The sequence below is a fragment of the Dermacentor andersoni genome, chromosome 10 (assembly GCF_023375885.2).
Source record: "Dermacentor andersoni chromosome 10, qqDerAnde1_hic_scaffold, whole genome shotgun sequence".
NCBI lineage: Eukaryota > Metazoa > Arthropoda > Arachnida > Ixodida > Ixodidae > Dermacentor > Dermacentor andersoni.
This window is the reverse complement of record NC_092823.1, coordinates 115,247,720-115,271,450: the sequence shown is the minus strand read 5'-3', so window position 1 is coordinate 115,271,450 and position 23,731 is coordinate 115,247,720. Positions and strand designations below refer to the sequence as shown.

The 23,731-nt window shown below is 46.7% G+C and overlaps 1 protein-coding gene and 1 long non-coding RNA gene across 2 annotated transcripts; both read left to right on the top strand.

The window, feature by feature from the left end:
• The first annotated feature begins 347 nt into the window (after positions 1-347).
• On the top strand, positions 348-19,881 carry LOC126544784 (uncharacterized). Its single transcript, XM_055077835.1, has 5 exons — positions 348-528; positions 4,649-4,847; positions 6,433-6,574; positions 18,218-18,449; positions 19,783-19,881. The coding sequence occupies exons 1-5, from the start codon at positions 381-383 to the stop codon at positions 19,785-19,787; spliced, it is 726 nt and encodes a 241-aa protein (XP_054933810.1). The 5' UTR covers positions 348-380; the 3' UTR covers positions 19,788-19,881.
• LOC129387961 (uncharacterized) lies at positions 592-3,372 on the top strand. The gene is made up of 2 exons (XR_008615105.1): positions 592-2,016; positions 3,246-3,372. It is a non-coding gene; the product is annotated as an uncharacterized lncRNA (long non-coding RNA).
• Positions 19,882-23,731: the final 3,850 nt, after the last annotated feature.

Genomic DNA, 23,731 nt, shown 5'->3' with positions numbered 1-23,731 from the left:
CTTCCTTCCTTCCTGTTCATCAGAAAATATTGAGCCCACGACACCATTCTAAACTATGTCAGTGCCCAAGTACTGTTACTTCCTTCATTCTTGCATGTTTTGCTCCTCATATACATGTGTTGAGTGAGCAAATGTTCTGTTTTATTTTGAGCTGTAAGATAAACTAAAATGCAAGTTGAGTCGTAATATCTCTCCCGCTACGCCTGCCACAAAGGAGCGCCTAGAAGAAGAAAGGAAATTAGTTTGCGGCTATCGTGTTAAAAAACGGGTCTGTTATTGTAGACGTGCTATAACTGTTGCAGGCAATTAAAACGAGAAACACACTTTGAGAAGGCGCGTAAATAAAGCTGTTTACGACGTACCCAGACCCTGTGCTGCAAATGTTGTTTCGTATCGCAATCTTGTTCGGTTTACTCGCGCTTGTCTCAGCTACAGAGACAAGCGATGAGAGTGATCCAGAAGACACCCCCTATAGCGATGCTGAAGAGGAGAGCCGCACTTTCAACGCAGCAGTAGACCAGTGCAAGGGTACATAACAGGATTTAATCATGGTGGCTTGACACAATGGTCAGACTATTCGAAAAGTTCGTATTCGCCGCTTCGTATGAGCGATATTCATGGTTCCATATTATCATGTGGCATCCTGTATCAAGTCTTGCCTGCTCCCGTATAAACCCATACACCCGTTTGCAATTATTGTACGCACTGCGTGGGTCGTTTTTAATGCAGGAATCTCCCTGTAAAAGAAGCTATTCATAACGCTAATCTCATTTTTTTTATTGATTGTACGTTGCCGCGGGCCATTTCAACATGTTTTCACCAAGTGTTGTTCCAATGTACCTTTCATACCGACCACCTCACTCTACTGAAGCCTACTTCTAAGCCACCGGCGATCTTGGTCGGCAAGAATGACAAAATCTACAACACTGCATCATTCCGACGCGAAAGTGTTGTCATTGTTTACACGTGCAGCCAGTTCAACGTAATTTCTGTGCCATCCTGCCAAGCTTTCATGCGGACACACACCCCCGTCTCTATGTCTGTTGTGCGAATTCGTTGCACTGCAGACCTTCCTTGCGGAGGCATCTACACTTCTCAATCGATGACGGACGCAATTACTAGCAATTCTTTCTGTCAGGTAAAGCTGCTTACGTGGGATCTGAACCCGGTGGAAACTTGGCGACTGGCAGTGGGAGTGTGAACGTGGAAGCAATAAATATGTTTTGATGGTGTGTGGCTATAGAGGTCGTTTAAGACGTGCAGAGTGGAGTCCCTGTGGCAGGCAATCACGCTACGCAGTGCGCAGCGTTGGCTAGGCTCAGTATCACTTCGTCCACTCTGCGTTCATTGAAACAATGGGTTCACGTCTGCCCGTAGGGTTTTAGTGAAGTACGTATATGGTCACGATAAACCCTTAAGCCGCGTCGTACACATTAACATACGTGATTTGCTTTCCGGTACGTGAGTAGCCTTCCGGTACTGTCTTTGTGGGCCTGCGACTTTCTGGGCTGATGAACCCTCACCCCGGCCCTCCTCTCCCCCCTACTCTCTCCATCTCACTGTCTTCGGGAATGCTACCATAGAGAAAGACATTCAACAAGAGGGGACATTCGGCAAAGGCTTGCAGCAGGAAACACGTCACGCCTAGTGTCAACACCATCCGTTAGTTGACGCGAGCATCGAAAGAAAAAATAAGTGAAATGAACTTACAGATATTTCATTCTTTTATTCTTTCCGGCTAAAACTAAGCAGGTTTGCGTATAAATGAACTTATAATTTGAGACTCATTTTCCTTGCGTTACCTAGCAACAAGCTAGCGACACGCCAGACGTGCCATATGCATGCGTCATTCGCCAGACATGCCACAGAAGCGAGCGAGGCCAGCTGCGCATGTGAAGCTCGCCTGCTCGGCGACCCGTCTCTTTTGAATGTAGCTCGTTTGTTGAGTCCCCGGTTTTTTCTCGCGTTCCTTCTGCATTTCGAGATGGCACCACTGCACCACTGGACTGCAGCAAGGTGAGGAATTTCGTTTGACAGTCCGCGACGCATTTCAAGCACACTTAGGCTTACTGCACAAAACCGAACCTATATAGTGACGCAGTTCGCGAAAAACAGTTCCACCACCCAGGCCTAGTTAATTTAAGTTAATTACTCTTACTGGGAGGTGTTTGCCACACTTTCTAGGAGCCCAAACATTATCATAACTTATTTCGGTAGTTTTTTGGGCGCGCTCGCTGCACCTGGCTTTGTGACGGAAAGCCCCTCGGCCGTGGGACGCAGTTTCGCGTGTACTAAATCTTACCGGGACAAGTTTTGGCGCTTTCTCTGACCCCGGACATTATTATAACTAGTTTCGTAACGTTTTGGGGTACTTTTCAAGCACAGTGGCCGCGCCCGGTGTTGTGACGCAGTTAGCTTAAAGCAGCTAGGCCGTGTGCAGCCGTTAGTTTCGCGTGTACTGAATCTTACTAAGGCAAGTTCGTGACGCATTCGCTGACCCTCAAAATTATTGTAATTAATTTAGCTACTTTTTGGAATACCTTTTGAGGCATGCTCGCCGCGCCTGGGGTTGTGACGCAGCAAGAAAGCAAGCTGGTCATGGTGGCAGTTAGTTTGGCGTGTACTGAATCTTATAGTTTGTGACGCTTTCTATGGCCCGGCAACATATACCTTCTTTCTGTACTCACGCTTGTCGCAGACGCGACGAGCGATTGGCGAGAGTGATAACACGGGAGTGTGTTGCTTGCGCCAGCAGGACGCAAAAAAAAAAAAGATAATGCCAAGCAGCTCAAAAACCAAGAACTTGAAAATTCTGACTTCTGAACGACTGAAAAGACGCTTTGCATCTACACATTTGTCTTGATTGCGAGTAAAAGGCCTTCTGCGAGCGTGTAGCATGGTCTGACATACAGCCTTTCTTGTGGCCACCTCTGTGGATGTAGCGTACAATCGCGTCGGCTGAGGCCAAGTTGTTTTGGAGACGCACAGTCGCCCGTGCATTTGTGTTCTTAAAGTACAGAAAATAATGGCCGGGAATGGGGGAATGCTTGGAAATTACATGTTTTTTTCATAAATTGTAGTACGGCTTGGAATGAGTCAGGTATTTTCGACGCCATGTATGTAAAAGCGAATTGCTTTTGTTTGTAATGTCGCGACTTCACCATTTTCGCAAGTTTTCCCTCTACACGTAGTATTCATATAAGGGCTAAATACCAAAATGACACAGGCTTGTAATTTTTTTTCAGCTGATGCCGGTCCGGTGCAGCTTCGTACTAGAACTGCTGCTGCTTACCTGGTGTCGCAACGTTGGGTGAACGCACAAAAAGCCCGGACGAGCATTTACATAGAGCGAAATAAACATTTCCTCATTTACATGGCGTTTTGCGTCTACTTTATGAAATTGCGCGTGGCACAGATTCGATGGAGGCTTGTAAAGATAGCTTGCAATCATTTTAATGAAATAAACGATTGCACACAAACACTGCGCTTGACTGAGCAGCAGAAGCAAAAAAGAAAAGAAAAAAGAAAACGCCGAGTAGCGCAGCCGGCGTAGCGCGTGCCAGCTAGCGTTCAAAACTCGCGCCACCAAAACCGATACCGGAAGGAGTTAACACCATCCGCTCGGTCCGCCACAGTCACGGAGGAAGGAAACTAAGGAGAGGCCCTGACGTCACTCTTTGTGAAGCAAAAGTGAAGCCGGAATTTGGCGTTGCTCATGGCGATGCTCCGCCTTTTGGGCCACCCTCCTCTCTTGTTTACATCTTTCGCGAAACCACGCCGCGCTGCGCGTGGTGTGGCGCGCGGAGCGCGCGCGCTCGCGCAACATCTGGCAGAGCGCGGTGCAAGTAACACAGCGCAACAAGACACGGTGACTAACGCAAACCCGCCCACTCAGTGCCTTTGCCACGGCCCGAAACCTACCAGAGCAACACGTGTAAGCGCTCAAGACCATAACAACGCCGCCATTGTGGCCCAAAAGGCGTGGCCATACAACAAAAAAAAAAATAAAACAGCAGCAAAAAAATGAGAACCTACTACGTCATTTCCGCCACACTTTTCTCCTAGCGCGCGGAGGGGGTAGGGCCTCTCCTTAGTTTCCTTCCTCCGTGGCCACAGTCAATTCGGCCGTAAAGACCCTTAAAATTTGTAAAGAATGCCGCCTCCTTCTTGCGCGCTTTGGCCGAGGCCGACGCCGCGTCGCTATTGGCCTAATAGCATCACGTGGGCCTTCGCGCCATGCATCAGCGCCATTTTCAATCGAGAAGCGTCTACCGAGTGGCGAGGAGCGCATGTTGGCGCCGTTGCTACGCTCGAGCAGTGTAGGCGGCGCCACGGTCGAGGAGGAAGCGTGAAAGAGAGGAGAAACGAGGCGGAGTGAAGGCGGAGGAGGAAAGTGTTACTACTTTACGAAGTTTAAGGGGCTTTATTCGGCCGCTGGGCTCTATGGGAGTGTGCGCTCTTGTTGAATGTCTTTCTCTATGATGTTCAGTCGAAGCCGGCGGTACAACGCCTCTGACTGACGAAAAAGCAGCCGTGATGGTATTCTCGTGCTCACAACTCGCGATCAACCGATCTCAGGAAACTGTCCGGTGATGTGGCAGATTCTCAAAAACTAACGGACATATTTCTTTTTGCACTTTGGCGCCAGGGTTGGATCCACCCATGCGTAGCAAACGCTACGTGGCCAAAGTCAGCGTGATGGTATCCTCGAAGTCCCTGGCTGACGACTACCGGAACGTCACCGTCAGCGTCGAGCTGACGAAGGTCTTGCGCAACAACCCGCTGCTGCATTTCTACATAACGGACGAAGACATGTACAGCTATCAGTGTGCAAATAGAAAATCGTGGTGAGTTACGGATGATAAATGCAAAGCGTATTTCATGGGCGTTTACTTGTACTATGTTTCGCACTGACTGTTGCAAAAAATAGGTGCGCTAGGTATACAGTAGTGTTCCTGATGATCCGCTGGCTGATATCTGTTCAAAATTCGCATACAGCTGCCATCTGCATGAAGTTCAGTCCATTACGAAGTTTGCTGGGCATGACATATTAGTTTCGTCGGCAAAAATTCCGAAGTGGATGTCGTATGCGCCTATCCCGCTTAAGAAACATGATTCCGTTGCAGCAAAACAGTGGCGCCATCTGTCACGACAATGGTGAAAACACGGTATTTACTGCAGTCCTGGCAGATGTCGCGAACATTGAGTTGTAGTGGCATCCATGTTTTGACTGGCATCGCAGTACCAAGAGCATATGACTGTTCCTGCTAAACCGTTTGGCTGATATACGCTCAAATTTCGAACGCAAATTTTATACATCTTTGCGGGCAGTGCTTACCACTTTCGTCGACAATAAATTCGAAGTCGGCGTCGTCTGCAGTGCTGTCACTAAAAGGATGTCGATTCCATTGCAACCGAACGGTGCTGCCTCCTGTCGCTTCTGTAGCAAAATCACATTGTTCTCCGTAGTCTGCACAGATGCTACCGTTCCTTTGCGGGGGAATCGACATGTCTTGAGTGGCAGCCACTTCAGATATAGTAGGGGCAAAATTGCGGGGTGGGGGGATGCCCGCAAGCACGGTGTTAAACTTAAATTCATGCAAAATAGCAGATCATAGCGTGAGGGCGAGTTAATCGACAACTGAGAATTCGAGTTGTCCAGTGACTTGCCCTCACGCTAATCTAGGCAGGCACTCTTAGAACCCCCGAATAGTGACAAAGGTACAAGAGAGTCGGATGGTGAATCATTACTAAGAACAGCCAGTACGAAGGCCCCGAGTACTTTCGAAAGCTGGGAGAATTCGCATATACAGCTTCGCTGTCTCTGATGTATCAGCTGCTCAGATTGGCATACATACGGGAAGGATATCCTAAGACGAGGTCTTCTATGCTGACAACCCAGGGGTTTGATGAATCTAGGTTCTGGGTATCTTGTAACAACTTCCAGAGAGAGAGAAAAAAAACGACCCTTTCGTGCCTCCAGAGAGTCGTAGCGAGTCGCGAGAGATATCAAAATATAGGGCTCATAGGGGGAAGCATTAAAGACAGGAGACAAGAAATGAAAATTACTCGCAGAGTAGGTAAAATAGCGATACGGGTGTAATGAGAGCCAGTATAGTCGAAAATAATGGTAGTGCACCATAGAGTACACTATTTTTGGTAGATGGCCCACCTGGCTTCATGATGTGAAACAGTAAAGATCAGCCAAGTGCCGACGCTAAAGAAAGCAAGGTTGACCTAATTTCACGCAAATCACGAGATGAATAAATACGAAATCAGTGGATAATGAACGTGAAAAAGAGAGAAAGAGGCAGAATAGAATTATATAGTGTACAGTTATTCAGCAAATCATTTAAACCACCATGCACACCAACGTTCTCTTGTTTAGCGCCGACACTGGGCAGACACCTTGTTTTTTCTCTCTTTTTGAAGCACCTACAAGTTGTGCGACCCAGCCACGTCGCAGGAGCGCACCCTGACAAGACAGTGGAAAGGAAAGTGTCCCTTAAAACCTGGCAAATACAACTACGAGTTCGTGTACAAGTTTCGTGGCAGGATTTTACGTCAGAAGAAAGTACGTACCGTAATACTATCAACCTCTAAATTGCGTAGTGTGATTTATATTTCCATAGAGCGCATAACTGAAGAACGCTAGACATCTGGGAGGGCTAATATCAGGGCTTCAACTAGGAGGGCATGCCCTGCGTGGGGTGCACTCCGCCCCCTTTCGAAGCCATTGAACAAAACATCTTTGAACTCTTCATTATCTGGACGACACGCATTTTGGATGCCATGCTATATAGTTCTCCATCGCTCATCTCGAAGGCTAACAACGGCTTTCACTCAACCATTATCTTAGAAAGAAGCGTACGAACTATTTTCTATTTTAATTGCTGCATCTGCCTTCATGATTGCGATCAAATGGTGTCCTTTTTCTAGCGTGTGCTGATGCATTGCTATGTATCAGAAGCTTTAGAACAAATTTGGCACACAGAAACACCATCGTTTTGCAAACCGAGTCGTTAATTACAGAGGACAAGCATCCTTACCATTCAAGCACAGCTTCATGAAGGTTACGAATGCCTGGCGTGCTACCTGATCAAGATGAAGTACAAGCGAGAGCGACACTGAAAGTTCATCTGTATACGACTCAATAAATGCACCGGGCGTTCTTTCGATACTTGCTTTTTTTCTTTCGCTTTAAAAAAATTGTTCGTAGGTATACGAGTAGGTTTGCCTGAATTTTTTAAAAAGGACGATGTATGTGAGATGGTGTTCTACAAGTGGCGCCAACATACAAATACATTCATTGGAAAGTCACAGAAATTACAAAAAGAACACTTAATGGACAGTTATATTAAAAGCGCATACTAGTAAATAAGTCTAACACGCTAAATTTCCAAGCTAACACGCTAAAATCCACCACAAATAATCTGAAGCCACCCAATTACGTTATAGAGAGCTTGCATGGAGTGCCACACAATAAACACTGAAAAATAAAGTCTAGTCACAAGGCACGAAAGAAAGCACAGAGTAGTGCCGCAGAAACGAAAGGGAAGTTAGGTAAACATAAAAACAAATTAAGCTTTTCCACTGAAGCCTGGCCGATCTCCCTCCCGTTTGCACGGGAAACCATATACATGGAGAAACAACAACCACGATTCGTCTCTAGGCATGTAGAAAGACATGTTATTGTGCCATAGATAGAACGTTAGGTCATTGCAAACATTATATTATGACCACCACCTATTCCACCCGCAACAACAACGACGACTACAACAGCATTAGCAGCAGCAGCTTCGCCACGCAAAGCAACCACGCTTAGCCACGATTGCTGCACTTTTCCAATGAACACCTGAGAATGACATTTTTAATTCTAGTAGCGTACTTCTGAAAAAAGAAAGACCAATCCTTTCCCTACCGGAAAAGGGGGTCAGGCGCACGCAGCTTGTGCGGCGTGCGCCTGACCTTCGTCACATTGAAGTTACCGATAAGTAACGGTGCGAGATTGCTTCGACCTCCCGCTCCCTCAGCTTGGGATCTTCTTCTCGTTGTCGGATTGCTTGAGCTCAGGCGGCTCTAACGGCTGGATCGGTACGCCGACGGCGAGCCCTTTCACGGGCGAGTTCTCGCCGCCGCTCGTCGAAGGCAGCCAGTTCCTCGGGAAAACGCACAACGCGTGGCCGTCCCATCCATTTTCCGAGAATGAACTGAACGGAAACGAAGCCGGCGCAGCGCGCGCGACACCCTTTCCTGCCCTTTCTCGCCCCGACGGAAACGAAACGGCTCGTTGCGCGGATGGCGTGAGCGCGCGCCTATGCAGCTGGAATCCTTGCTAATGACTCACGCTCCGGCGCCGGCGCAGCTGTCAGCTCCTCAAACCGCGCTTTCCCGCAGCTGACCTGATCTGGGAGGAACTGGTCTTTTTTTTTTTGCGTGACCACAACACCACCGAAACTTGTGCGCCAATACAAGCTTCGCTTGAAAAAATATCTGGTTGTTTTTTGTAGGTTATACTATACTTACATTCGCCTTCCCGCAATTACCATAAATTAAAGCTTCTCGTAAAAAGGGGCAGGTTAGCCTTTTAAGAGCCACTTATGACAAACTAACAACTCTGGAAACAATAAACAAGAGAAAAGGAGGATACAACAACAAGCAATGCCGACTTTAACACAGTCGCAGGCACAGTAATCGTGATTAACGGCGGTCGAACAAGAAATGTGTCAGACTGGAGAAACAATTTGCTATGACAGACAAGTCCCCTAGTCAAAACCTTGGCTTCAGACTGGGAGATCTCTTGTTCGAGTGCAGCTGATCACTTTATCTTACTGTGAGCCTCTGTGCCTCTACATTGTTAGGAGCGCTAATAGCGCGAGCTCGGGTACCAGGATTGGAATATCACTCTGGTATTTACGATCAGCCCTCATATGGGAAGAAGGCCATAAAGCCTTTGCAACCCCCCCCCCCATATATATAGTGGGAAAATGGGAGTTTTTGGCAACTGCATGGTTATGTGAAAAAAAAAATTCTCGTCGAACAACATAACAAATTTATTTACGCCTGACCAAAACGCGTAAAATAAATGTATATTATCCAACACACACAATACACGCACGCACACGCACACACGCACACAAGCACACACGCACGCACGCACACACGCATGCACGCACGCACACACACACACATATATATACGCACACATCACACATTTGATTGATGACTAGGGGAGAAGAGGTCGTCAATGCAAATGTCTTGTGCGCAGCATTGCTTAGTTCTTCGCTTACTATATGGCTCGTCCCTCCCATTTCATCCCTCGCTGTGCCCTCTGCCTTTCATCTTTACACTCTGTCGCACTGAATCTTTCCGGAGGGTCTTCACGGCCACTCGGTCTCCGGCGGGCGGCCCGGCCTGTTTCGGTATGGTCGCAGGGCACGCAGGCGTTAATCCCATTGAACTTGGGAAAGCGCGGCAAGAGATGCTTGATGCTGAACAGCTGCCGGCTACCGTGACGAGCCGCGCAAACAGCGAATCCGTCTGCTTGGCTGTCGAATAAAGGCTCGCCGATGCAGTCTAATAGTCATAGCTTGAAGAAACACGGCCTGAGGGTGCAATGAAGAGCGATTCCTTGTCAGAAGCCGGACAACAATTAGACAGCGCCGGGCCCGCTATATCAAGTAAGACGAAGGTACGAGTTTTAGAGGGGTGGAAACGGGAGAGTTAGGTTTTTGCATAAATCGGTGCTCTCTTATGTCCTTCTGATAGGAGCGCTTGGGCAGCACGGGCAGCTATTCGATAATGATTACCTCGTCCATGTTGGTCGCCTTGGCTCCCTTCATCTAGAACTGAATCTGCGCTTGGCGAACGGCCGTGCATTGTGTCAATGACTGCAGAGAAATTTGTAGGTGTGGCTCTGACGAGTCCGCATGTATCTCGTTTCCGGCACCCGTGGACAGGCCGTAGGCCTGTACTGGTTGCGCGTCAAGTATGGGACGAGTCAGGGCATCAGGTACCCAGGCGATGATGAGATTAAAGGTCGCGCCACCGACAGCTCTGTTTGAGAAGGGGTTTCAGGATCTGGGGCTGTGAAGACGGTGAAGTGACGGAGAGTGGCAGTGAGTGTGACACCCATCACAGGAAGTACAGACCACATCTGGCGTCTATATATAGCGGGGCGGTCTGCGAGCCCCTCTGCCGAAACCTTGTCGGGTGCAAATGCTGCGGCTAGATGGTGCTACCGAGCTTGCCTGGCTTGCTATCACAGCAGCTCGGCTGGCGTCGAACGCCATGTCAGAGTAGCAGTGGGGGTCTGCCGCGTGTTTAGGGGTTGGCGTAGTGCCGATGGTGTTATTTCATGACGCGCCGTGTTGTACCCTCACTTTCGGTTTCGAAGTGCTTTGATCACTAGCGCCACGCCACGCCCAATATTTTAAGTGTACCCCGCCGAGTTCCCTTTCCCCCTGCTAGAATAAACGCAGTCTTCGTCTGATCCGCGTCAGAAGAAGGCGCACTTTTTTAGTGCGGCGCTTTGCGCACCAGCCGTTAGGCCTCGCGCCATAAGTCCCGCTTCCGGCCTCCCCGTCGAGGCCCTACAACACGCCGCCAGGTGTTCAAACAATACTATGTGTGCAGGTTGCGTCGCAAATGAAGAGCAGAGTTTCCCAAGAACGGTTATTAAATAGCTGCCCTGCAGTCCGCCCAGAAACAGTAGGTGCGGCCCTGGTAGTCGTCCCATGCCTTGCGGGCACCGTGAATTCGCTTTGCTGCAACCAGGCGTTCTTTGTGGTCTGGCCACGCATGGCCATCAGCCAGTTCAGCCGCGATGGAGGTAAAGGAGGCGTTATGCACTCCCGATACATGGGCCGATCCCGAAGATAGTGCAATGCCGGAAGATGGAAAGACGCGACGGACGCATAATACGTCACATTGCACGCGAAAAAAGCGCGAGCGCGTCAAGAGCCGGCTGCGGAACGAGAAGCTGAAAAGCAGTGCAGATAACAAAGCGTCGTCCGTCGTGCCTTTCTGTCCTTTGCCCTCTGTCGCGCTGTGAACATCGTGGATTAGCAACCAGCCTCGTCTCGCACCTTGTTTCATGCTGAAGTCATGCCAGCACTCCTGAAGGTTACCGAGCTAATCAATGGCCAGCCATGTGGTAACGCTTACTTTAAGGCAACATTTAACCGCGACAGCGTTAGGGGCCCCGAGTCGCAGAAAATCCGGTGTCAGTGTCGGTGGCATAGTCCGGGAGCGAGAAATGCTGTACATATTTATCTATGTGTATATGCCACGCCTTGCTATATGACGTGCGGTTTATGCAGGTTATATTGCCACACTATTCTGTCACTAAAGTTGCTCATACCTTGTCCTGCATTCTTGGCAGAGCTATTTCTCGAAATTTTTAGAATGCCAGCCAACAGACTTATGTCATGAAACAAAGCACTGACAGCGTATGCCTTTCATGTTAAATCTTTTCTGGCGCAAATATTATAGGGGCGCAACAATAATAGACACATCAAAATTATGTTATTTGTTTGGCGCGGCTGTGCGCTACCTCCGGGATCGGCCCACGTAAGAGGCCGCATTTCTACCAGAAAGCTCTCCTCCGTGCATAGTGCTCGCCGCCAACGCTTCCCGGTAAACATTACGGTTACATAAGCGACAGTTGCCGGGAAGTGTGAGAAGCAGTCAGTGATCTTTGAATGCTCGCACGTTCCACTCTTAAAGGCGTAGCTTAAGCAGCCACCGATTTTTTTTAAAACGGATTTTCAGGGAAAGAACACCTAAAGACCATAAGCGTTCATGCATTGCAAAGAGCTTTGCCGATGGAAAGGACGCGCCTTCGCCAAAGTTTGCTGATTTTGGCAAAAATATAAGCTATCCAAATGAGGCAAGTTCATCCTAAGTAACATCAATGATTGCGCCAATTGGTTCGGCATGATTCAAGTATAACAGCACGACTTCTTTAACAAGAAATAAATTAAAGAACAAGCAAGGACAAGCGCCATCCTTGTCTGTTCCTTTTAGAATATAGTAGCGATGACGGGGGCAACGTTTTTCACTGCAGTGAAAACGAGGACGATGACAGCGAGGGGCGTCAATAACAAGCTACTGATGACTTAATTAATATAACGTTATTTTTACAGATCTTCAGCCCAGTCTTGCAGTCATTTGGCACGTAAAACTGCAAAATTTAATTTTCGTTTTAGAGTAGTCTTTGAATGAGAAATTCTCATGAGCCCGACACGTGTCGTTTGGCTGTGCTCAAGTGGAAAGATATCGAGCTTTACGGGCAATCCCAGCCGAAGTTCGTTGCTGAATGCCTCAGAAAGCAGCATAACCAAACTTGACTTTTTGCAACATCACTTTGCGCAATAACTAAGTGCTCAGAAGAACACATGCGTTTGCGAAAGTGGCTTTTACACAGTCGTCGCACTCTATGCAAGACAGAATGGTTTTCAACGTTAGGCAATGCGTTTAACGCAATTCTTTCGGGTATCTCGACTGTTGCGAGACGTTTGCTGGCAAGGCCAATGAATCTTCTGAGGCTTCGCATCACACTTGTCACCGAGCTGATGCTTGGCACATGTGAAGAACATCGACTTTAAAACGACCTTCTCTCGTATTTTTTTTTTCTAGATTCTCGGTGAAGTGCGGAAAACATAAGTAACACGAGACGGGTTTTTTTTTTTTGCATTTCTGTCGCTTTTATCGTGACCTCACTTTCTACGTGCGTGTGATTTATTCCGTGCGGAGTGACGCGCGGAAGCCGTTCGCAGTCTTTACGCAAGCATAATGCGGACGGACCGGGAAGAGTTATAGCATGCATGTTCTGTTACGCATTCACTCCCCGTGTGCCGTCACCCGTGACCGCGTGTGCGTGAGGTATACCAGAGGAAGGCATGGAGGCCAACATGCAACGGGTCTTTCATGTTTCTGGTTACGCAACTTGACAATAGTCGGTACAGCCACCCGCGAATGATGTTGCAGCAGCTCAGGTAGTAAGCTCGGTCGGCCTCAGAACACTCGTGCCAAGACAGAGCTATTCGATGATAGCAGTTGCGATCCTCTCCAAAGGCGCCACGTTTCGAAAGCCCAACACACTTTTTCACGAACGACACACAAGCCTCGCCTCGTCACCTGTGGGCGACAAAGTCAACCACAAAAGGCCCTTTTCCCGGGCCCAACAAAATAAGGTATCGTGATGCACTTTAAGCAATGACAATTAAACTATTATTTTAGTCATCACTGTTTTTCATCGTAATAACTTCGAGCACTTATTTGTCAATACATTGGTGATGAAGAGTATTAGCATATTGATCTCATATTGCGCGCCAGTCAGTCAACCGGAGCAAACATTCGCAACAAGATGAGACATATGTCTGCGGCAGCAAACATCCGGAGACGACTCAGCACATCCTAATGGAACTCATACAGTGAGACCCGTAGGCAACGCAAACCTTGCAGAGGCGCTTGGATTTAGAGTGGACGGAAGCATCAACATGTCAGCAGTCCACATAAGGAAGAGACATTTAGAGTATTGGTGAAAAAATAAAGAAGAGAAGAAATTGATACGACCGGATTCGTTACGGCATAGGTAGCTGTACAAGGTAGACAGATAAATGTAGAGGAAGAAAAACAGATTACGGAGATGTATACAAAATGCTAGAAGGAAAACATGTATAAGCATACCTGATTAACTGATCCCTCAGGACCAAAATAAAGTTTTTCATACCATACCATACCATACCTGATTAAATCAAGCAGGCTTGGTGACTATTTCTCACCGCCCCGTTTCAAAGGGATGCTAATAAATCATCATCATGTCCACGAAACGGTACCAGGAACATGTTCGCTCTTTGGGACAGATTGTCCAAGCCTGGACACTCCGCCAGGATTGGCGAAGTCTCATGACATAATCGTCAGATACATTTAAAGGAGTACCATATGATGCAGTATTAAAGTTACGTTGCGGACGTCACTTGAATGCTCCACTTTCGCCGCGATATTTATTTCACTCAGTGTTGCAGTAAAAATGGGGACCAGCACACCTTCATTTTTTTGGTAGTCATATCACTTTTCTAGTGATAAGAAGTTCTTTAATACTATTACCGCGTGCACAAACGACTCGTGTGAGGCCGAGCATCAAGCAAGGAGCCAACATGCAAAGTATGAAAATGCATTGAATCACATGCACTATAGATGAGAGACTCGAAAACCAAGGAAACTGTCGAAGAGGTTATTGTTTATTTGTTTAAATGAGTCACATTTATTCTCTTTAAAATGAAAACTCTTCTCTCTAGCTTTATGTTTTTTTGCGTGTGACTAATGCCCCTCTTCACCCTTTCACAGAGAAAAAAAAATTAAATTATGGGGTTTTACGTGCCAAAAACACTTTCTGATTATGAGGCACGCCGTAGTGGAGGACTCCGGAAATTTCGACCATCTGGGGTTCTTTAACGTGCACCTAAATCTCAGCACACGGGTGTTTCCTCATTTCGCCTCCATCAAAATGCGGCCGCCGTGGCCGGGTTTCGATCCCGCGACCTCTTTCACAGAGAAAATACACCACCGGACATTTCATGGCTTTTCAAAAAGGGAGTCAACTGTGGCAAAAGAAAATATTTTGCAGTTGCTCAGGGAGAGAGGCTTTGCTAGAATTCAGGTTGCTGTTAAGGATATTGTCGTACACGTAAGAGGTGAAAAATAACCTTTAAAATGTAATCATTCAGTGATAAGGCCTGAATTCTAAATTACGCATAATTTTCTTGCCCGCCGTTTCTGTACATACAACTAGCCAATTAGTAAGTCACCCATTGCTGGCACTTGCCGTGCTCTAAAGAATCATCATTGTCATCATGAGCACAACTTGACAGCTCTCTTAAAAACAAATATTTTAATTTCTTTTCACCATGCTATTAGCGTAAGGAAACGAATCATAACAACACCACTCCGCCTTGTTGGATTAAACTTAACTCTTCAGCATGTCTTGTTGCCTCTACACTTGGGCACAGTGACGGGAAGGTTAGCGCTGTCATCCGAGATTTTCTTTTAGGATCAATGACATTTAAACTCTGAGCAAATTGTAAGCCTCCTTTCCTTTCATCCGAATTGAATTTCAATGGTTTATTTCTATGATAATTTTAGAATTTCATAGTTAGAAAATCATTCAGGCTCTCCAATCTCTATCTTTTGTTTCTAACATAGCCGGTATAAAATTTTGCTCTATTGTTTGACATTTTACTTCGTCTAACCCAATTCTCAGTCGTATCCCCAGAGTGGGTACATGCTAGTGTAGCCCAATGATCTACATCTACGTCTACAACACGGGTCTCTGCTGACTCGGTGCTCTTGGCCGTTTTGAGTGTCTGGGGAGGCACTGCGTTTAATGAATGTGTGGGGTCTGATGACTTCGTGCTGTAACTATATAAACCCGGCATTGTGCGCTGTGATACCTTTGAAACACAGAAATGTTACTATTGTATCTTTGTTATGAAAATAATGTTGGATGAAGTGACACATTTATTTGCCCGAGGGAAGGACATAAAAATTTCACCCCACGCCATTTCACCAAGCAGCGCTCGACGTTGCACTATTCAGCTCGTTATGGTATTGTAGAAGATGTTAAACTGGTGACCGGAAGAAATTCATCATATTATGCGCAACGGCACAGTCAGTAAGAAAACGGCAGTTTATTTTCTGCAGTTTCACATTTGGTGAAGCCGTTGAACAAACTGATATTCTTCAAATAAAAAAAACAATGCAGCAGTTTATACGTAAGTTATTGGGGGCGTCTGGACAAACGTTTGTAATAGTCTTGCACACAACACTGCGGCATATACGCATATGTTCAGCTAAGGCTGCCGAAGGAATATGTTCTTTTCCTTCGCCGCATGTCTAAGGTGACTGAAACGATGTGTCACGATTACACGTGCTTCACAGGGCATGTTTGTAATAATCATAAAACTGATTTCTCTAGTGTGGGGGAATAGTTGCTATATTTAGCATTTCTTTAAACAATCACTAACAACTTTTTTTTACAAACAAATCCAAACTTTTGCAGTTATTTGCAGTTATAGTTCAATTTCTCTCATGGGCAGAAATAAGAATTAAAAGCCTGAGTGGGAGAAGGAAGGAAGGAAGGAAAAAGTGGAGAAGGAAGGCAGGGAGGTTAACCAGTTTAGCCTAACCGGTTTGCTACCCTACACATGGAAGCGGGATGGGGGGGATGAAAGATGGGGAGAAGAGATAGAGGGCACATAACACGGCACACACATCGTTGGTTACAGTCTGTCACTCTTGTGCGGTACGTGACACCACTGTCACAGCCGCTTGTCCAAGCCCGTATCCTTCATAAACCGAAGTAGTCCCTTCGTCGCCTTCAGCTGCGATGTCTTCAGTCGGCGATATGTGAAAATGATTGCAACTGACAATGGTCTATTGTCAAGGTGCGCTAGAACGGACGCCATGGACTGTCTCTGAACATTATATTCAGGACAGTCGCACAGAATGTGTTCCAGCGTCTCCTCGCAAAGACAGGCATTGCAGAGAGCGTTGTCGGCCATTCCAATGCGAAACGAGTAAGATCTCGTGAAGGCCACCCCTAGCCATAAGCGATAGAAAAGGTTCGGTGCTTCAGCTATGGTGAGCCATCGATGGCGTAACCACACGGTAGGCTGACATTTTCGGCCCCGACATGGTCAAAACGACCAAAAAAATTCTACGTAAATAATCTGGAATGCCCACTTTCGATATTACCTTAAGTCTGTAGGATAATTTCGGACTATTGGATGGGAAGCTGATGACGCATGTGTGCACTTTCGTGTCTCTGCTAATCAGGGCTTCGCACACGGTGTTCAAAAATGCTTGTTTTACTGTTTAGTGTAATACCTTACCCGTATTATGTCAAGCCGTCGCGCTCTTACATAATTTCTATGTTGACATTTAGGCGAGAAACTGCTGCGTGGTCATTACGAAATGCTGGCTGTGTAGTACGCGGACCTCGATGGGCGAGAAAGCGTGACCTCCCACCCCGGTTGACGCAGGGGAAACTGTACCCCAGTAGCTCCGTCCGCCAAGATCTTTTTTTTTCAACGCTCCTTTCCTAATTGCGCGGTCGGCCTGAACGCCGGAATAATATGGGGCGAGAAGGTTTCGTCTCCGAGAACGCGTCGCTCGGGTATATAAGGACGGCAGATTCCAGTGGCGGTAGCATCTCTCGGTCTTCAGCGCTACCACATCTTCCGTGCCATAACCGAAGAGCTTTCTGCGGAACTTACTTCCTTGAGGAATAGACAGCAAACCAACAAACAACGACAATGGTAAGCTCACCCCGTCTATCAAAATATTTCTCTGATAATAAACACGAAGTGATTTCTTTAATAATCGAACACCAATTGCCTTTTTATCAAATTTCCGGCCACATACATCTAATTTGTGGCTAGCTTTAGCGGCAATAGGGGTTTAGCATATAGATGATAACTGGTAGCGTGTTATAGTAATAGAATGGGTGCCAAGAGTCGGCAACCGCAGTCGAGGCCTACGGAGGAAAACATACTTTGTGTGATATGATTGGGGAAATTGATAAGCAAAGCACGGGCAATTGTCGATTGTTGGAACTTGGGTCACAGACAACCGCTCGTCTTGCAGTTTACATGCAGATGATGATGGTGGTGATGATGACGATAAGGATGGTGTTGTCTATTGAAGATGCTCTAAGCTTCAGGCACTGACACTCCTGTATTGGAATTTACAACTTTAGCAGGGAACCAAAACAACTGCATCGCTAAATTTTCATACTTTTCAATTGCTTATTCCATTTTGCATCATCATTTGTAATTAGTTTATGTCATTCTTTTGTCTTTCTCCTCATTTCTGCAGTCTTTCAATCTGTCGCGCATACTGTAATATTCTACATGTAAATTATAGTTAGGTTATAATGTAACTAAAGATCACTTTTGTAAAACTGCCTGCTTCTTCCGAATTCGTAATTTTCGTCCATTCATCATTAACAATCTATCGTTCTTGTATACTAACTCACCTATTCTCAAATATATTTTTGAATTGTTTTACATTTATTCTTTATTTTATTTTGAGCTGCTTGGATTTTTTTGGCCAATCCTCCCGAGTGCGTATGTGCCGCCAACTCTGAGGCATCGACATCTGCATCTGCCTGCGATACAAACTTCCACACGCTTGGCACGCCGTTACATCGCAGAAGTCTCTGATCCTGGCACTCACCATCCTGGCCGCCTGCTGCACCGCACTGGTTCACGCCGGAGCCGTAGCACCAGTTCTAGCCCATGCGCCCGTGGTGGCAGCACCCGTGTACGCAGCTCCGGCCCCCGTGCTGGCAGCGCCCACCGCCGTTTCGTACCAGTATTCGCACAAGGTGCACCATCCCGTGGTTGCTGCCTACCCGTACGTCGCGCCGCTGCCATACGTCGCCGGTGAGTTTGGCTGCAGCGGCGGCACAGTCGATGTGCGAGGGTCAAGATAGTGGATGGCTACGGGTTAATTCTGAACACTATGGATTTCCCACTCTGGGCTGACCCATTCAGCCTCAGTGTCTTCACGTGCAGACAGCTGCTTACTTTTATAATGGGCCGACTAGTGTCGACAAGATATCTCAACGACAGCTCTGAATGCAGACATCCCAGGGTGACCTAACATCCCAGGGTGACTCCTTAAAACCCACGGGACACGAAGTAGTGCGGGACTCTGGATTACTCTTGACCGTCGTGGGTTAAATAGCCAGCACCGAAAGTGCCGTATGTGGATGTGAGTGCGTTTGGCGCACATTGGAACGTGGTCTACAGTTATAAACAGTAAATTATATATATAGGAGTTTCATTGTACAAAGTACCGCAGTGATTTCAAGCATGCTAGTTCTCTTAATGCTTTTTTTCGGCATCCATTCTCAGCAGTTAAGCTTCGTGCCTTGTGGGGACAAATTCCGGAGGACCGAAGCAGTGTTATACCTGAAGCTAACTGCAAAGTCTATTGTGTTTCCCCGATTGTGCGCTGTTATACTTTCCTGCCAGCAATCTCCGAACTGCCTTACTAATCTTCATAACAGATCCATTCACGTTTTCTTTGCGTGCCTCTAAGACCCATGACCTCAGTTAGGATCCGTAGGTCCGCATTTACTTCTAAATGGACGATACGACACCTTTGTAAAACATTGCGCAAACGTTTTTGGACTATTTCTTCACGGTAAGCACGCGTCGTCATTGTGACGCACTCTTCTCCTTAACTCGGCGTTATGAGACCACGTGATATAGCTTCCAGAGGCACGGCACTGCCCCTTGTGTAATTATAGTCTTGCGCACCTATAGAAGCCGTCAACTTTCGTGCAGCATTAGAGCAGCACCATAGTTTTTCCCGATACTCCGACGCTGAGTGTCAACGCGGTAAGCTTAAATTTGAGAAAAGAAATGCTGTTCAGGCCTCGCGACAAATCAGGTTGAGCGTCTCCTACAGTGCTCACTGAAGAGTGACGGCAGCTAACTGGCCTGCTCACTCTCTCTATACATAAATTCTCGTTGTTTTTTGTTTTTTCATATTTGTGTTCACTGACAGAGTTAGGCTTAATACTACTGTAATTCTCTGTTTACTCTTTCCTACACCTATTGCTGAACGCTAAGGCTAGAGCGTTGTGATTGAACATGACTTCTCACCTTGCGTAATGACAAATCCTAGCTCTATTTCCAATACAGTGGCTGCTGCGTGCAAGAGAGGCAAGTTATATGCTAATTTCATTGTTTCGATGTTGCATTGCAGGCTGAAGATTGCGGCGGAGGAAACAGACTCACCTGCCGTAGCACTTGCACAATCTTCAAAAGGGGTAAAAATAAACTGATGGTGTACTGATTCCTAAAACTGGCGTGTCATTCTCGCATGTTTTCTTTTTTGTTTCAACATGCACATAACGGATGTGTGGACATGTGAGACGGTAGGCGTCACATGCCACACAACGCATGAAGTCCCAGTTATGTCCCGTTAAACCTCCATACGTGGCCTCCAACCTCCATACCAATGACCTCACGCCCATGTAGCGGGCAGACTGCCAACGCAGCCTATGTAACTCAATCGCTGAAGAAGTGCATTATTCGACAGGCTGTCACGCAAAGTATCTTGAGGGCCACTGACGGCGTGGCTTAATGCAAACCACTCTGCTAATAACTGTTACTCACCTTGGAAGTTGTGTTCCAACAATATTATGACTCGGGACACTTCATACATCCTAACATCCATCAAGCCTTTGCCCCGACGCTAACCACGAAAACTTCCCATCCAATATGACGTCTACACGCTAATTATGCATGATTAGACCAAAGAAAAGAAAAAAAATATTTCGTGATCTACACTTTGTTTTGCCATGGCCCTCCAGTATTGGTCAAACGCTTTGTGGTTGCTTCCACATTAACAACCTGTCACGCGACCTCAGGCAACCGCCAAATTCAGCACGTCAAATTGTTTACTGGCGCATGTCCAGTGACCCCAGCTGGCATCAAAGAGGTTCAGCGAGGGGCACACAGATCGAGTGGAACATACCACGTGCTCGAAGTCGGCATCAAAGAGTTTCATTGAAAAGCGTATTTACCCCGTCCCGCTTCTTCAGTGGCCCATGTCGTTGTGAAACAGGTTCGTTGAAAAGCAGCACATATGTACACGCTATCGCATACTCAGTGACCCAATTTGGTGTGCCGGTAGGTTTCGAAGACTGTTCCCTCAGCACAGCAGCCCGATGCGCAACCCAGTGACCCAGGTAGGTGGGAGAACGGTTACATACATACATACATACATACATACATACATACATACATACATACATACACACACATACATACATACATACATACATACATACATACATACATACATACATACATACATACATACATACACACACACACACACATACATACATACATACAGACATACCCCATTGACACTATTATTCAGATAATTCACATTACCAAAATTCAAATTAACGCAATGAAACACTTTTGAAGTCGGTTGCACGTTTCAGAAGTCCTTATGTGTGTGAGTAGCGCGTTTAAGGTCTTTAGTGCCGAAACCTGTCCCGAAGAGTGTCCTTGGACTTTTTTCTCTGTCCGGTGGCGATAGTCTTGTCTGTCAAGCGCGGTCACGAGCGCTTTCTTACCATAGTGTAATGGAAACAGTCAAAGTTCAATGCACCCTTAATGAATTTCTTGCTTTAGTTCATCGTTTCATGTTTATGTAAATCCTTTCTGTTCCCTTGTTGGATTGTCACCGCCATTGCCGAAAAAAGGAAGACCCACTCCTTTCACAATATTCTTCTATTGTCATGAAGCACTAAATTTATCAGTAAAGTGAATGTTAATTTTCGCGTAAGCTCATCGCCTTCGTCACTCACTCACACTAACGCCTGGGAAATGGCTGTGATTGACTACGAGTGAGAGTACTTGTGAATGGGTATGCAGACCTAGGAATGCATCGCTTCGGAAAGGGGAACTATCGGAGTTTGCCGCAGCATTGATCCTTTCGCAGATATCATGGATGTGGTATTGTCGTCGCCTTGTGGCACACATATATACAATATGCCGCAGCCCATGCGGCACAAGCTAGGTCGCACACCATCCCACGGGGGCATTTTCGGGCATATGCATAAACTATGTTGAACGCGGGGATTTGGTCTCTGTCCGTTGCGGCGTCATGGGTGGCATGAAGCCATTAACCCCATTTGCATTTCGGGCCGATGTGGTATCCTGCAGTAGAAACACTCGCCCACAGAAATATGTGATCGTGAAATAGAATTTGCATGTAGGCTTTCATGGAGTTTTTTTAAAATGATTTCTTTAATATGTTGTTTAAGCTGATCTGCAGCCATACTAGTAGCGAAAGTCTACAAAATGGAAGCCTACAAATTTGCTATCGCTATCGATGCTTCGCCTTTCGGGAGAAACTGCGACTTTTTTACTTCGGGGCCATCTCCGACGCCACCTATTCAGGTGCATATAAAACGTAGAAATGCCTTTGTGAGGCAACCTGAGAACCAATTTTAAAGAAATGTGTTGTGTTTAAGAGAGAAAACAAAATTCTAGTGACTAAAGTAAGCAGCACCGTGCGTTATCCTTAATGCTGCTTCTTCGCCTTGTTACCAGTCAGTCAGTCGGTCGGTCGGTCGGTCGGTCGGTCGGTCAAAGAACTTTATTGAAGTCCTGAGGAGTTTCAAGCCGTTGGAGATCCCACGCGGGGAACTCCAAATAAAGCTTTAAAGAGAACAGCTCTTAGGCCCTAATTCCAGGGTTGAGCATTGGCGTCGGCGTCCCTTGGCGTAACCGTGCGAAATAGCACAGCGAAGGATGAAATAGCGAATGAGGTGCTCAGTGGTGGATGAAAGATGGCGAGAGCAAAGAGAGCGCGAGGAGGAAAGCAGAGGAGGAGGGTATGGCGAAAGTGTGAGATGAAATGCGTAGTGCCGCGCAAGACGTGTTCTGCGGTGACGATCACTACGAGATAACGCCAGAGTAGCGCACGTCGTCTGTTCACCGATGACGTCATCATCATCATCATCAGCCTGGTTACGCCCACTGCAGGGCAAAGGCCTCTCCCATACTTCTCCAACAACCCCGGTCATGTACTAATTGTGGCCATGCCGTCCCTGCAAACTTCTTAATCTCATCCGCCCACCTAGCTTTCTGCCGCCCCCTGCTACGCTTCCCTTCCCTTGGAATCCAGTCCGTAACCCTCAATGACCATCAGTTATCTTCCCTCCTCATTACATGTCCTGCCCATGCCCATTTCTTTTTCTTGATTTCAACTAAGATGTCATTAACTCGCGTTTGTTCCCTCACCCAATCTGCTCTTTTCTTATCCCTTAGCGTTACACTTATCATTCTTCTTTCCATACCTCGTTGCGTCGTCCTCAATTTGAGTAGAACCCTTTTCGTAAGCCTCCAGGTTTCTGCCCCGTAGGTGAGTACTGGTAAGACACAGCTATTATACACTTTTCTCTTGAGGGATAATGGCAACCTGCTGTTCATGATCTGAGAATGCCTGCCAAACGCACCCCAGCCCATTCTTATCCTTCTGATTATTTCCGTCTCATGATCCGGATCCGCCGTCACTACCTGCCCTAGGTAGATGTATTCCCTTACCACTTCCAGTGCCTCGCTACCTATTGTAAATTGCTGTACTCTTCCGAGACTGTTCAACATTACTTTAGTTTCCTGCAGAATAATTTTTAGACCCACTCTTCTGCTTTGCCTCTCCAGGTCAGTGAGCATGCATTGCATTTGGTCTCCTGAGTTACTAAGCAAGCCAATATCATCAGCGAATCGCAAGTTACTAAGGTATTCTCCATTAACTTTTATATCCAATTCTTCCCAATCCAGGTCTCTGAATACCTCCTGTAAACAGGCTGTGAATAGCATTGGAGAGATCGTATCTCCCTGCCTGACGCCTTTCTTTATTGGGATTTTGTTGCTTTCTTTATGGAGGACTACGGTGGCTGTGAAGCCGCTATAGATATCTTTCAGTATTTTTGCATACGGCTCGTCTACACCCTGATTCCGCAATGCCTCCATGACTGCTGAGGTTTCTACAGAATCAAACGCTTTCTCGTAATCAATGAAAGCTATATATAAGGGTTGGTTATATTCCGCACATTTCTCTATCACCTGATTGATAGTGGAAATATGGTTTATGGTTGAGTAGCCTTTACGGAATCCTGCCTGGTGCT

Coding starts and splice junctions, on each gene's coding strand:
- LOC126544784 (XM_055077835.1), top strand. CDS start 381: ATGTTGTTTCGTATCGCAATCTTGTTCGGTTTACTCGCGCTTGTCTCA. Junction 529..4,648: donor AGCAGTAGACCAGTGCAAGG/GTACATAACAGG, acceptor CTTTGGCGCCAG/GGTTGGATCCACCCATGCGT. Junction 4,848..6,432: donor TGTGCAAATAGAAAATCGTG/GTGAGTTACGGA, acceptor CTCTTTTTGAAG/CACCTACAAGTTGTGCGACC.